Here is a 15,647-nt window from a genome sequence, read left to right as displayed (position 1 = left end):
ATTCTGTTTGGCACCTGAGAGCTGAACCCTTATGTTGCTAGTTAGAGTTAAATTTACGACTTTGTTTCGTTATACAAGTACGAATTTCACTAAAGTGTTTTGCGTAGAAATAGTATTTGTATAACTGAGAGGATATATAATTTGTTTTAATAATTTTGTTCTGTAATATTTAAATAGCTCTTAATTGATATGTTTGACAGTCTTGTCTGGCAGCTTATACCTGATATAAAAATAACAGTGTTGCCAGATGCAGGTATGTAAGTTATTATTAATTTATCTCAGCATCATTCATAAAATTAAAGATGTATTGTATAAAGATAACTGTTATTTTTGGTTCAGTTATATAATAAATATCCTCTCAAAACATCTTTATATACAAAGCTTAAAATAAACTCATAAACAATTATTTTTATGCCTTAATGTTAAAATTTTTATTCGGTATTAATATGATTTTTCCTCCATGCGAAGTTATTTTTTCTAATTAAGGGATATTTTACATTGTTTATTAAGGGGTTATATTTGCGCAACCCAGAGTGGAATTTCTTGACCTGACTGGTGGATGTTTTCCCCGGGAGGATGTTGTGTGAAATGTCGGTTTAACATTGAGAGTAATTAAATTTCTGCCCACTCACGTTAAGCTACAACACTCGTTACCTCCCTTTCATCACTATGTAAGCCCACTCATATATCACTCTTTTATTTTTAGCTCTTGTTGGGAGAGTGTCTTTACTACCTGAGAATACCTGGTCGAATACCTGAGTTAATGAAGCGTGGTATTACATTAAAACCTCAACAACAGCCTCAGTCCAGCGGAGGAGTGTGATGGTCTTTGTGTAGTGGAGGGGGAAGGGGCTGGCTGGCTGGCTGGCCCAATGTGTATATATAACTCTGACGTCATCCTTGAAAACATTAGTCGCTCATTTGACTCTCAGTTGACACAGTCCGTCATGGCGGTGGTGTCTCCCTGGCCTCTGAGAATACCCGCCACAAGGTCACCACCACCACCACCACACCACTACTACTACCACACCACTACTACTACCACACCACTACTACTACCACACCACTACTACAACCACACCACTACTACTACCACATCCCACTACTACTACCACACCACTATTACTACCACACCACTATTACTACCACCACCACACTACTACTACCGCCACTACCAATACACCACCACCACCATGTAAGGAAAACGTTCCTTATCGTACGTTTTTTGTTGTCAACGCTAAAGAGGCATTGAGGCTCCTGATTGGCTGTGACGAGCTTCACTGAACGAGATGCTTCAGTGTTTTTGTTATAAAGAAAACTGGTTGTTATAGTTTTTGTTTTTGTTTTTGTTGGGGTGAACATTTACGGCCCCTAATTGGCTTAGACTTGTTCCACTTAACGATGTTTAAGTAGACCTGCAAGACTTATCTCTTTTGGTTATAATGAACTTGAGATGTGGCGTCTTAACCTTTTTCGGCTCACCTGAAGATTAACACTTAACGCTAACCTAACCTAACCTAACCTAACCTAACCTAACCCTAATCTAACCTAACCTAACCTAATCTAACTAACCCCTAACCTAACCTAACTAACCTAACCTAACCTAATCTAATGTTTCAAAATCCTGACACCATCTTACCTAACTAACATTCCTACCCTACCCTACCTACCCTACTCTGCCTACCTACCCTACTACCCCTACCTACCCTACCCTACCCCACCCTACCCCTACTCCACCCTACCCTACCCTACCCCTACCCCTGCCCCTACCTACTACCCCTACCCTACTACTCTACCTACCCCTACCCTACCTACCCCTACCCATTGCTTCTCCAGGTAGCCTTGTAATGTTTAATCTATGGTGATATAAACTGGGGTGGTTATTCTTCAGGTGATCCAATTTTCCCTCTACTGGAGAGGAAGAGCAGTTAAAGGCCCCTAATTGGCCTGTTTCCCTGACCATAGGACACACAGGGGCTTAAAGGTCATGTCAGGGCGTTAAGGTCATGTCAGGGCGTTAAGGTCATGTCAGGGCGTTAAAGGTCATGTCAGGGCGTTAAAGGTCATGTCAGGGCGTTAAAGGTCATGTCAGGGCGTTAAAGGTCGTCAGGGCGTTAAAGGTCATGCAGCGTTAAAGGTCAGCTAGGGCGTTAAAGGTCATGTCAGGGCATTAAAGGTCATGTCAGGGCGTTAAAGGTCATGTCAGGCGTTAAGGCTGTCAGGCGTTATATAAGATTTACCTCACTTAACGTAGATAGAATATGCGTTATCCGGACTTGTACCTTGTTTAACATAGTTGTGAAACCACCTTGCTCCAAGTCTACTGTCCCCTTTATGAAATATCCAACCCCAAACACCTCCCTATCCAACCCTAAACATGTCTCATCCAACCCTAAAACATGTCTCTATCCAACCCTAAAACACCCTCCTATCCAACCCTAAAACACTCCCTATCCAACCCTAAACACCTCTCTATCCAACCCTAAAACACTCTCTATCCAACCCTAAACACCTCCTTATCCAACCACTAAAACACCTCCCATCCAACCCTAAAACACCTCTCTATCCAACCACTAAAACACCTCCCTATCCAACCCTAAAACACCTCTCTATCCAACCTTAAACACCCCTTATCCAGCCCATCTCCATCCTTAAATACCTCTCTCCGGCCCTAAAATTTAAAGGCCCTTCTAAATGTTTTTGTTACACGTCATCAAGGGAGATAGTTGGGATGGGTGAGGCCCAGGCGGGTCAGTGACATCAGACGACGAAGAGACGAGAATAGGACACTAAATATATATCTTTCTACGACACTATGCTTTTCTGGCGTTCGGGGGAGGGGGGGAGGGGTGGGGGTAGGGGAGGTGTAGGGGTGGGGGGTTGGGAGGGAGGGGTAGGGGTAGGAGACACTGCTAATATACTGGCAAAAACTAGAAAGATGTCAACAACAATTACAAGAACAAAGAAATAGACGACAATAATAATAATAACAAAACAAACAAACAAACATAATTAACAACATAAAACAAAGACAAGAACAAGATAAAGAAAAACAAATATAGAAACAAGAAAACACACAACCAACAATAAATACAGCATCAACAACACCAACAAGAACAGTTGCTTAAGTACGAGGAACAAAGAAAACTACAAGAACAGAATCTTGAAATTTAATCTCCTTGTGTAGAGAGACGCCATGTTGTCTCCGGAGCAATACTGAGAGAGAGAGAGAGAGAGAGAGAGAGAGAGAGAGGTGGTGTTCACATTGGAGCTGACGGCCAACAGGTGTAACAGGTGCGTCAGGTGTGTCAGTGGTAATGCGCGTCTATTACACACACACCTGCTTGAATACACCTGCTTGTGTTGGCTCTGTGTACAAGAGAGAGTGAGCTGATAACGTTGGGTGTTGACTATTGCTGCCATAAGACCAGGGTTGGAATTATTAAAAACAATTAAGGAAATGAATGTTTACTTTACCACATTATTTCTGGTTAGTTTTAAATATCTCTCGTTATCTCTAAGTATCTCTGGTTATCTCTAGGTGTCTCTGGGTATCCCTGACTAACTTTGGATATCTCTAAGTATGTCTGGCTATCTCTGACTATCTTTGGATATCTATACGTATCTCTGGTTATCTCTGATTATCTCTAAGTATCTCTGAGTATCTCGCTGAGAACGTCCTGGTGCACAAGGGAGAATTATCTCTTAAAAAAGCTCCTTCCCCCCGCACGAATAAAGACCTCGGAGGGTTAATAACGGGTCCAGACACACGTCACGGTCCGCTGCCTCAAAGCTTCCCATAAAAACATCCGCAGAACGAGCAATCAAATGTGTCCTGGACGCTCTCTACTGTGTAATGAAAGCTACGCCTGACGCACGTTCGCTCGCTTTCTGCTTGCAGTGTTCTCTTTTATGGTGCGATCATTAGGTCCATGACATAAAAGACACCGCCAGAGCGAGCGAACAAATATGTACAGCCAGTGTCCGTTTAACGATCAGCTTAACGAATTTCCGTTTAATGTACGAACACTCAGCATCGCCTTCCGTTACCTAACCCCATCTCCTTGCATTACAATGACACAATCGTAAGCTACGCCTGACGGATGCTCACCAACGGTTGTGCCTGCAGTGGCGTAGCGTTCTTTTACGGGGGGAATATTAACGTCGACCCAGGCAAATAGAGGGGAAGTATTATCCCCTTACACACACCTTGTCACGACCCAGTGTTACCCCTACACACCTTGTCACGACCCAGTGTTACCCCCACACACCTTGTCACGACCCAGTGTTACCCCCACACACCTTGTCACGACCCAGTATTACCCCTACACACCTTGTCACGACCCAGTATTACCCCCACACACCTTGTCACGACCCAGTATTACCCCCACACACCTTGTCACGACCTAGTACCCCCACACACACCTTTGTCGCGATCTAGTGTTACTCCTCACACCTTAAGCCCATGATCTAGTGTTACCCCACACACACACCTTTGTCACGACCCAGTTTTACCCCCACACACACTTTGGTCACGACCCAGCACATTACCCCCACACACCTTGTTACGACCCAGTATTACCCCCACACACCTTGTCACGACCCAGCATACCCCCCACACCTTGTCGCGACTCCAGTGTTACCCCCATTGACACCTTGTCGCGACCCAGTGTTACCCCCACACACCTTGTCGCGATCTAGTGTTACCCCCACACACCTTGTCACGATCTAGTGTTACCCCCACACACACACACCTTGTCACGACCCAGTTTTACCCCCACACACCTTGTCACGACCCAGCCATTATTAAGACCGTCTGAGAATACAAGGAGAGACAGGTTATAATTAAAACTCACACAAGACTTACGACTAAACACCTTTAGACTCACAAAGGTTCATGCGATAAGACTCACAAAAATTATGAGTCTTGGCCCAGATTCACAAAAACTCGCAAGACTTACGAGTACACACATCCAGACTCTCAAAGGGCTCGTCCGATGAAGGTTATTCGTTAAGTGAAGATGTGAGAATGTATCTTAAATTGGGTATTAGATTATGCCTTAACTCGACACGTTTAAGGTACACTGGACAAAATTAAGTTATTAAATATTTCCATAGATTCGGTACATTATTTTTGTCGTCTCTGCAGTGTTTAGGAAACGTATTAAGTTAAGGTGTTTTTACGTCTAACTGATGCTAAGAGATGCCGTTGTGTATTCTGTCACTGGTACAGTTGTGGAAATGTGTCACCTGTGTCACCAAACGGCCAACCTATATGATCTATAGCAAACCTATCCACCAATCACGTCCCTCGTTACATGACCAATACCCAGTCATTCATATATAGTGATACTACTACTGCGACGGTGCCGTTTGGAGATACGGGTTACCACAAGGGGAGTAGGGACACATTTCCACAAACGGCTTTTACTGTGATATTTGTACTCTTGTGTCGTAAACAAACGGTTCCGTCCGTCCGTCTTAGGGGGGGGGGGACGAAAAATGAAGTATTACTCGTTGTGGCGCCAGAATATTTTGAGCTCCTGTGTGGTAGTGAGCAGGTGATGGAGAATATGTCCGTCCCCCTGTTCGTTCGTCCGTCTGCTAGGAGGGGGAGGAGGTCGGAACGCCAGCAGACGGAACGCCAGCAGACGGAACGTAAAACAGCTTATAATAGTTCCTTGTTGTGGCGACGCGTCATGGCAGGGGGGAGAAATGGCCGTGTGTGTCTGACTAAACTTTTTTTTTTTTTTAATTATTTGTTATTTTTCCATTTGTGTTTGTGTGAGTGTTTTTATGTGTTTGTGCTTTTAAGTGTTTGTGTTTTTAAGTGTTTATGTTTGTATGTTTGTGTTTGTATATGTGTGTTTGTGTGGTATCTTGTGACAGCCAATTAATACTCCCATGTGTTTACGTTTTGCCTCTCTCGTAACTCTCCCTTGACCTGTGTTCCGCAATCCTCTTGTTATATTCCCCGCCATAATACCTGCTGCCCCCTCGCTTGCCTGTGTTGCTTACATGAGACCCATTGTACACTTTATGAGGTGTACGAGTGTATATTTGATTCCCCGTCGTGTTGTTGTATACAGAGTGTATTTAAACCTATTGTCAGTACAGTGGCTGAAATTATGTACAGAATTGAAATGTTTGTAATATTTTTGTATTTGTGTATTTGTATATACTTTCTTATGATATATTTATTGTATATATTTTATTTACGTATACTTGTCTTATTAGTTTATTAGTTTAGTTCACTAGTTCAGCACAGTTGGTGTGTGATGTTTGTGTCACTAAATACACTTAGTTAAGCAACCTTTTTTTTAGTTTGCATTAGTTATTATTTTTTTTAGTTCACTTTAGCACTGATGTGGCTTAGTGATGTAATACACTACCTCAGCAAATCCTTTAGTTTGCATTGGTTATTTTTTTTAGTTTAGTTTAGCACATAATTATGTCTTTAGATCTCTCCTGTCTCTCTCTGTCTCTCCCTCTCTCTATCTATCCATCCTTCTTCACTACTTACTCCACCACATCCTCCACCACCTCCGCCTTGACTCTTGACTCGAAGCGTTCATTCCTTCCTCTCCAACAGCCTTACAGGAACTTGGTCTGGACGAGTCGACCCTCCTGACCGAGATCGAACAAATACTCGGATTCGGTTCGCTGTCCTCCTCCAAGAACCGAACGGAGAAAGCGAACGGCATCTCGGCTACTTCCTGTCAACCGGACACATTCGAAAAACCGGTTAAGTTGGAAAAGCCGAGTTCGAAGACTTCCGGCGGCAAACCACTAGTTCCGGAACGTGATTCAAGCAAAGGTGAAGCCCGCTGTTGGTTCATTGTTATTCACGATTACAAATGGATCATGTATATAATTCTTGTATATATATAAATATCTCTACTTTTATGAGAAGCTTGTCATTGCTGGGCTTCGTGTTAGGTAGTGTCAGTGAAGCTAGAAGTCATTATTAGCGTGGCTGTCTGCTGAAGCCCGTTGCTATTCTGCTTGTTACGTCCTTAAGAGTGAACTAACTAACCAGTGAGCCTCAGCTTTAATTGAACCTCAGCTTAAAGTGAGTTGAGGTTTACAGAAAGCTTCAGTTTTAATGAGCTTCAGCGAGCTTCACGTGTGTGTGTGTGTGTGTACCGGATAACACTTTAAGCTTCAGGCTACCTCGTCCCCTTAACCATTTCTTTTCTTCCCTCGTCCATTTAAACCCTTCGTTCGTCCCTTTAACCCCTCTCTCGTCCCCTTAACTCCCCTCTCGTTCCCTTAACTCCCCTCTCGTTCCCTTAACCCCCCTCTCGTCCCCCTAACCCTTCTCGTTCCCTAAACCCCTTCCCTCGTCCCCTTAACCCCCCTCTTCGTCCCTTTAAACCCTTCCATCACCCACTTAACTCCCCTTCTAGTCCCCCTTAGCTTCTTTTTAGGCTTTACTTACTAATCTTCTGTTGCAGTAATTCCAGCTTTTATCCGTTCTTGTTTCTTCCTCCCTTCATTATCTCTTTTTTTCTTTTACTCTCTGGATAATATTTGTGAAGAAGAGATGCAAATAATTGGCTTTTCGTTGTGTCTTATGTGGCTTAACCGTTTATGCCAAGCAGCTACGGCTATTAACACAAACTCCTATTATTTTTTAAACAAGAAAATTGGTTTATGAAGAGTATATTCGCCTTCCATCCTAGTATATCTCTTGGCTTATAAACTAGGGGGGCTATATTCTCCCTTAGTATACATACCCCTGGCTTATAAAGGGGTCTACTCCCTCTTTAGTATACCCCTGTTATAAGGTTCATATATTTGGTTATACTGCAGTATATAAGGACTTTTTTTCATTACATAACGCTTGTGCATGAACTAACCTGCCTGTGTGAAGGAAATAAGCTCTAACAACTAACAGAATGCGGCTATAATTTACTATTTACTCATAACTCTATAATAACTTTACTATAATTACATAACTTAAAATGATTATAGTGTGTTTTAAGTTTAATTATCTAATTATGGTAATCATACATTTATTCCATTGAGGTATATGTTTACCAGCGTGTGTACAGATACTTGTAGATGTTGTTTAATATGTGGTGGCAGGTATGTGTTATGTGGTGCTGTATCATATGTGTTAGGATACATATTACCACATGTTATCCTAAGATTCTTATTAACTGCTGCATGAGGAAAATTATTTACTATTATTTATTTTTTCTCTTTCGTAAATTTTCCATTATGCTACTCCCTTAAGTTAGTGGACTGAGATTAGTATTGGTTCATGCTTTCCATACTTGAGGGTCATGTGTGGAAGACCTTGTAGTAATAAGTGTAAGATCTGATTGGGGTCACCTGAAGATTAGACATCCCTGTGTATTTAACCTGAATATTTACCACATTAACTAAACCTATCAAAATCATGTCTCATCTGCCATTACCTAACCATACTTACCCGACCCTACCTTACCTTACCTTACCTTACCTTACCTTACCTTACCTTACCTTTCCTTACCTTACCTTACCTTACCTTACCTTACCTTACCTTACCTTACCTTACCTTACCTTACTCATACTTAACCTAACCTAATCTACCGTAACGCGTCCTCCCCCAGGTAGCGTTAGGATGGTATATCATCAGGTGAAATAAACTAGGGTGATCAATCTTCAGGTGTATATTTGAATGTAATAAGGAGAAACGAGCTTTGGGGTTCAACTTACCACAGATTCTTAATGAAATGAGAATGACAGATTACCAGGTAGACACAGGTAGGTACAGGTGAGAGCAACAGTGGCACAGGAATAAGGTAAGTGTCAATATCTCTATGGCTTTAAGACCCTTACCTTGTGTTTAATATACCTGGATCTTGTTTATATTGGCCAGGTGATCGAACAATTACCTGCCCACCTACAAGAATCGATTATATACTGTACTTGTTCCTTGTTAGACCTTAATTGTTATTTTCCTTGTCGTAAATATTGAAAATGGTCTCAATAAATGGTAGATATTGTTAGAATTTCTACTATTTATTATAAGTAGAAGGTCTATAATAAATATGGTATATCAAAGAATAAGTAGTGTGTATTGTTAATTAGTATAGGTGCACAGGTATTTTTTGATCACCCTTATATCTGATACTATATAAACAATGTGTATTATGTATATGATTATTATATATATATTTAAAATTGTTATAGAGAGAAATGTGTTTGATATGTAAAGAAGAGGGAGAGGGAAGGGAGGGAGGGAAGGAGGGAGAGAAAAATAAGGGAGGAGGGGAAGGGGTGAGGCAGGGAGAGGGAGAAAGACTGATGAAGGGAAAGAGAGGGCGGAGAGAGAGTACACATTTATGTCTAATTGGTCAACGAGTGTCTGGTATCAAGCAAGTGACTCATGGGACAGGAGGTGGCAATGGTAGTGATGATGTTGGTAGTGGTAGTGGCGTTGGAGGTGATAGTGGTGGTTCTGGTGATGATGGTGGTTGTGGTGATGGTGGTAGTAGTGGTGGTGGTGGTGGAGGTGATGGTCGTAGGGGTGATGATGGTAATAGTGGTGGTTGTGGTTGTAGTAGTAGCGATAGTGGTAGTAGTAGTGGGTAATACCAAGTAAAATTATCTTTAGCAATACCATAAACAGTACAGGTATACAAACAATGTACATAAACCGCTAAAATTAAAGATTAGAGAAGAATTAAGAAACATAGAGAGAGAATTGTTTGGGGCTAAAGGAGACATTGTGTTATGTTTGAACAAGTGTTGAACATTATCAGTGAAAGGCCGGACATGGTGAAGGGGATGGTGTTATGAGGAGGGGAGATGGTGTTACGGAGGGGAGATGGTGTTACGGAGGGGAGATGGTGTTACAGTATTAAGATAGTGTTGCGGAGGGAAGATGGTGTTATATTATCAAAACAGTGTAGCATAATTATGTTGTAGAGAACAATGAGTAACTGTGGTAGAAAACAACGAAATTAACAGGTGTGGAAGATAACAGAAAACGGAGCAAAACATCGAAAGAAAACGGAGCAAAACATCAAAGAAAACGGAGTAAAACATCAAAGAAAACGGAGCAAAACAAGAAGAAACATCCTCACGTAATTGTTCATATCTTCTTCCTCCTCTTTACGCAGAGAGAATGGATAAATTGGTAGATAGAGATAAAACGAAGGAAATACAGTATTAGATAAATTAGTAGAGTAATGGAAATATATGAAGATAATTTTATATTTTGGGGGTAATATTTTGAATTCAATTTTAAGACTAAACTACTGTAGAAATAATGACGGTATTTGTAATATATGGGTAATGTAGTTTAATATTTTTTTTATATATCAACAGAAAATTTAAATATTACTGTTTATGGGAATAATTTGTATAATATTCAGACCATCAAGTAATATATATTCGGGATTTTTAATTTCACTCCCGAGTTAACGAATGCCGAATTAACCGACTGTAGAATGCAGAAATAACCGACTATAGAATGCCGAATTAACCGACTGTGGCATCTCGAATTAACCGACTTAAGAATGCAGAAATAACCGACTTGAGAATTCCGGTTTAACCGACTTGAGAATGCCGAATTAATCTACTTGAGAATGCCGATTTAACCGACTAAAGCTAACCAGTGTTCGGAAGTATCGGTTAAGTGAGATGAATATAATAATAATTACAAGAGACGCGAGAATGGATAGGACTCTCTCTCTCTCTCTCTCTCTCTCTCTCTCTCTCTCTCTCTCTCTCTCTCTCTCTCGTAATGAAAGCAGCTATATATACCCATGATCCAGTGGCCGTACATAGTTGTATAATCTGGCGGGATCATCGTCAAAACCGGGCAAAATCTTCCTCTCTCTCACGAGTCTGAAAAGCCCACAACCATCCCATGTTGAGATGACACACACACACCGCATCCGACTCAATGATGATAGCGGGGTATAATGGCCTCAAAACTGCCCTGAGACTCTACCGAAACTTTTTTTGTATTGTGTTATCTCTCCAAGGACGGGAGGAGACTGGGAGGAGATAGTATCGTGCGTATCTCTCTCTCTATCTGGTCGTCCTGGATAGGGACTCCTTAACTATACACATTTTTCCCTCCGCGGGTTTTGTCGGGTTCATAGAAAATGGAATTTCAGGGGAAGACTTCCGGGAGTTGGACATAGCTGAGGCGTCTATGGAGCTACGATGTGTGTATATGTACTGTGTGTGTGTGTGTGTGTGTGTGTGTGTGTGTGTGTGTGTGTGTGTGTGTGTACATCATTCCCCGCACCATTCCGTTGGGAATGTCTCACTTTCAACTGGGACTAACGTGGTTTTTGATCAAAGTGGAGTGATGTCACGGTGTGTAGTGTGGGCAGGAGAGAGAGAGAGAGAGAGAGAGAGAGAGAGAGAGAGAGAGACGGGAACATGTATATCAAGGAACGTTTAATTACACCACTTCCACCTGGTACAGTTAACATTGCCAATCCTCTCTCTCTACAATGTGTGAACCCAGGGAGAATCGAAGTATGATTCTGAAACACTCACGAGTCGGGGAGAGAGGACCGGGAGACTAACAGGGGCTGATGCATGAGAGTGACGGGGTACAGGGGTTGAGCTGACTACAAAATGGTATTAATTTGAGATTGGCTACAGTTTCATGTACCATTAGTTCGTTGTTCTCATAATCCAGGCCAAACTACGTTATTGGTTGTAACCTGTTGATATTTTGAGTTGTTACTGACTCGAAGCAATGGCAGTCTTTCAGGTAATATATTGATTGTGGGAAGTCCAGTTAGTTATTCGTATATACGACTTGTGGCCTTGGATTAAATGCTGATAACGTTAGGCCTCCGTGTGTGTTGAGTCACTTGGTGCGTTAAATCGTCACCTGAATCCCCCATTTGAATTTAAGTGAGCTTGAAATACTTCCCTGATACGTGGTAAGACACAGAAAACGGTACTTGCGGGGACAAACCTTACACAGAAAACGAGAGTTAGGGGAGGAAAATTAACCCGCAGAAAACGGAAGTTAAGACACCAAATTTAACTTATTATTTTTTGTGTTATTGTTCGTTGGTTTGCGGGTATTTCTGCCCTGTGAGTCACCCTCGAGTATAACCTTCAAGGGTGACTTGAGCCCTGTGAGTCAACCTTAAATATAACCTACAAATTTGTTGTTGTTTATTTCTGTGATGACGATTACACACACACACACACACACACACACATATATATATATATATATATATATATATATATATATATATATATATATATATATATATATATATATATATATATATATATATATATATATATATATATATATATATACATATATACTTTTATTTATAGTTATATTATGACATGTGTCACAATCACTGCCAAGTTTGTGCCATATATAATGTTTGAGTTTTGTTGACGATTATAGGTTATAAAAAGTGTTTAATATATACACTTACTCGCATATAGTGAGAGAGGCGGGTGTGTCGCCACGGCAGTATTGTTATTTTGAGAGTGTCTCGTGCGGCGAGATCTGAGGCGAGGCGAGGTGGAGAGGGGAGACGGATACATAGAAATAACGAGATATAAATATATAGAGAGAGAGAGAGAGAGAGAGAGACCTTACCACATAAAAACAGATAAATAAACAGATCCTCATATAAATCAACTAAGAAACATAAATACTAAAATGAACGTCAAAATACACACCGAGACTCGACCAGAAACTAACCCGGACTTAATAAACACCTCCCTCCCTCCTGCCCGACAACCCTGCAACAAGGCGGTGTTTAGGGGGGTGGGGTGACTAACACAGCTTGAAGGATAGGCTGTGGTCTCTTATAAGCTGTGGTGGTTGCCGGAGCTTGAGGCCACATACTCTTAGGATCTTCCCCTCCACGTTTCAACTATCCTCCCGTGGGTGATTGTATGGGGAGATTTGGATTGGTGGAGAATAATTAATGATAGTAGGAGTGGTAATTTGTGTTAAGAGTGGTAATTAGTGATAGAGTGTTAATAAGAGCGATATTTGGTGATAACAGTGATTATAGAACTCATTATACTTAATTCTGATGTGCGTGAGTTTGGTGATGATTCTTGATAATTATTAACGGTAAGAATGATAATTAATATCAGTAATTAATTAACACACACACAGTGATACTTGATAATACTTAATGGTGATAGTAAGGTTGATAGTAATTCACGATAATAATAATAGTAGTTTATTTTAATTGATGATAATTATAACAGTAATGATAATAATAGACAGACTAATTAAAAATAATAATAATGTTAATTATGATAAGCCAGAATAATGATAGATGTTTATGATGGTTATTGATGATAGTTTAAGTAAGACCAGTGACAATTAATTTACATATATTGATGATTAGTGATAATTCTGAGGGGAGGTGGAGGAGGAGGTCTTGGAGGGGAGGTGGTGGAGGAGGAGGTCTTGGAGGGTAGGTGGAGGAGGAGGAGGTCTTTTAGGGTAGGTGGAGGAGGAGGAGGTCTTTAAGGGGAGGTGGAGGTGGAAGAGGTCTTTGAGGGGAGGTGGAGAAGGAGGAGGCTGTCTTGGAGGGAAGGTGGAGGAGGAGGAGGTCTTTGAGGGGAGGTGGAGGACGAGGAGGTCTTTAAGGGGAGGTGGAGGTGGAGGAGGTCTTGGAGGGAAGGTGGAGAAGGAGGAGGTCTTTGAGGGGAGATGGAGGACGAGGAGGTCTTTAAGGGGAGGTGGAGGTGGAGGAGGTCTTGGAGGGAAGGTGGAGAAGGAGGAGGTCTTTGAGGGGAGATGGAGGACGAGGAGGTCTTTAAGGGGAGGTGGAGGTGGAGGAGGTCTTGGAGGGAAGGTGGAGAGGAGGAGGTCTTTGAGGGGAGATGGAGGACGAGGAGGTCTTTAAGGGGAGGTGGAGGAGGAGGAGGTCTTGGAGGGGAGATGGAGGAGGAGGTCTTGGAGGGGAGGAGGAGGAGGAGGTGTTATTGCTCTACTTAATCTCGTCGTCGTCGTCGTCGTTGTTGTTGTTGCTGTTGTTAATCTTGTCGTGTTGTTCTTGTTATTTTAAGACAACCTGACTACTGTTGTTGTTGTTTATGTAACTTTTTGTGATTGTTCTTGTCCGCCTGTCACTAATACTTGTGTTGTTGTTGTCGTTAGTGTCAATAGTAATGGTTTTGTTGTTGTGTCGTCGCCATGTTATTTACTTACATATTTAGACCAAGACGTCACGTTAGCTGGATGACGTCACGTTTGTTCTATGACGTCAGATGCTGGATGAGGTCAGATGCTGGATGATGTCACGTATTTTGGATGTAGATTCTGAAATAATCTTCCGACCTCTTTCTTTCCACCAAATTTAGTGGCAGAACAAAGCACTTATACTCACCGGCAGAGTCTCAGCGAAATTTTGACGTCATTACAGTCGCCATCTTTCGTGTCCTTATTTGCATGAGACACTTAGAATCGTTCTGTTGTGTCCAATTATGAGGGACATTTCATAAACGGCATTTTTAGGATTCCGTCACTGTTTCATTGTTTCGTAAACCTGTTAGAGAGAATGTGTGTGTGTGTGTGTGTGTGTGTGTGTGTGTGTGTGTGTGTGTATACCATCAGAATAACCTTACGACGCCAGGCCTATGTTTGTATCCTCTCTCTCACACACACACACACACACACACACACACACACACACACACACCTTCTGCTATTCCTCACAACCTTAGAAGAAAAAAAAACAGAAGGAAAAAAACCCACCAGAGGAGTGATTGACACACCTGAGGAGCTGTTGGAGGCAGCTGTTGTAAATAAACTGTGGGAACGACACCACCCCTTCTTTCGTTCTTTCTTTCTTTCTTTCTTTCTTTCTTCCTTTCTTTCTTTCTTTCTTTCTTTCTTTCTTTCTTTCTTTCTTTCTTTCTTTCTTTCTTTCTTTACCTTACCTCCCTCTCTCCTTGATTGTATTCCAACTTTCCTTCCATACCTTATCTTATCTCTCTCTCTCTCTCTCTCTCTCTCTCTCTTCCTTCTTTCCTTCCTTCCTTCCTTCCTTCCTTCTTTCTTTTTTCCCTCCCTCTTCCCTACCCCCTCCTCCCTCCCCCCAACTGACTGATGGACGATTTGTTGTGTAGATAAATAGACGCCCGAGATATTTCCACTGCAAATTAGTCACATTCTGAGGTACAAATCTGCTTGTCCGAAAAGTTCATTTGTGTGATTATTTCCGAAGCCAAAACCAACTCCTGTGGTGTGTCTTTAGTTGTCTATGGGGGGAAGGTAGTGGGGTGCTGACAGAGAGACCGAGAGATAGAGAAAGTCTTTGGGGGGTGGGGGAGATCTGAGAGAACATTGGAGTACTGAGGAGAGACGTTTTAGGATGGTTATGTGAGATTGTTAGAGAGATTAAGAGAGAGAGAGAGAGAGAGAGAGAGAGAGAGAGAGAGAGAGAGAGAGAGAGAGAGAGCACAAACATGGAGGTGAACCGTACTTGAAAAATGAGTCGACGCGCGTGTACAGGGAGAGAGATGAGTCTTGGGGAGAACAAAGAAGAGACACGTAAGAACAGAGGAACTTTTAAGAAGAAGAGAACAAGAGAGACGGAAAAACACTGAACAGAAACGTGTAAAGAAAACTAATGTAAAAAACGGAAACCTTGGCTGACTTCTCGCATCCCCCCCCCTACCCC

At 41.8% G+C, this 15,647-nt stretch overlaps 1 protein-coding gene across 6 annotated transcripts in view; it reads left to right on the top strand.

Annotated features, from left to right (window-relative positions):
* Nucleotides 1-15,647, top strand: part of LOC121855197 — a 242,033-nt gene that overhangs the window by 64,881 nt on the left and 161,505 nt on the right. For all 6 annotated transcript variants that reach the window (XR_006086745.1, XR_006086744.1, XM_042350065.1 and 3 more), the window contains exon 5: nucleotides 6,593-6,817. Coding sequence is in view for 4 of the 6 variants with exons in the window: in XM_042350065.1 (XP_042205999.1) it covers nucleotides 6,593-6,817 (225 nt within the window). In the remaining 2 variants the exon portion in view is untranslated. The remainder of the gene's footprint in view (nucleotides 1-6,592; nucleotides 6,818-15,647) is intronic.

Source organism: Homarus americanus, unplaced genomic scaffold, assembly GCF_018991925.1.
Source record: "Homarus americanus isolate GMGI-L3 unplaced genomic scaffold, GMGI_Hamer_2.0 scaffold7504, whole genome shotgun sequence".
Lineage (NCBI taxonomy): Eukaryota > Metazoa > Arthropoda > Malacostraca > Decapoda > Nephropidae > Homarus > Homarus americanus.
This window is presented reverse-complemented; position numbering and strand designations above follow the sequence as displayed.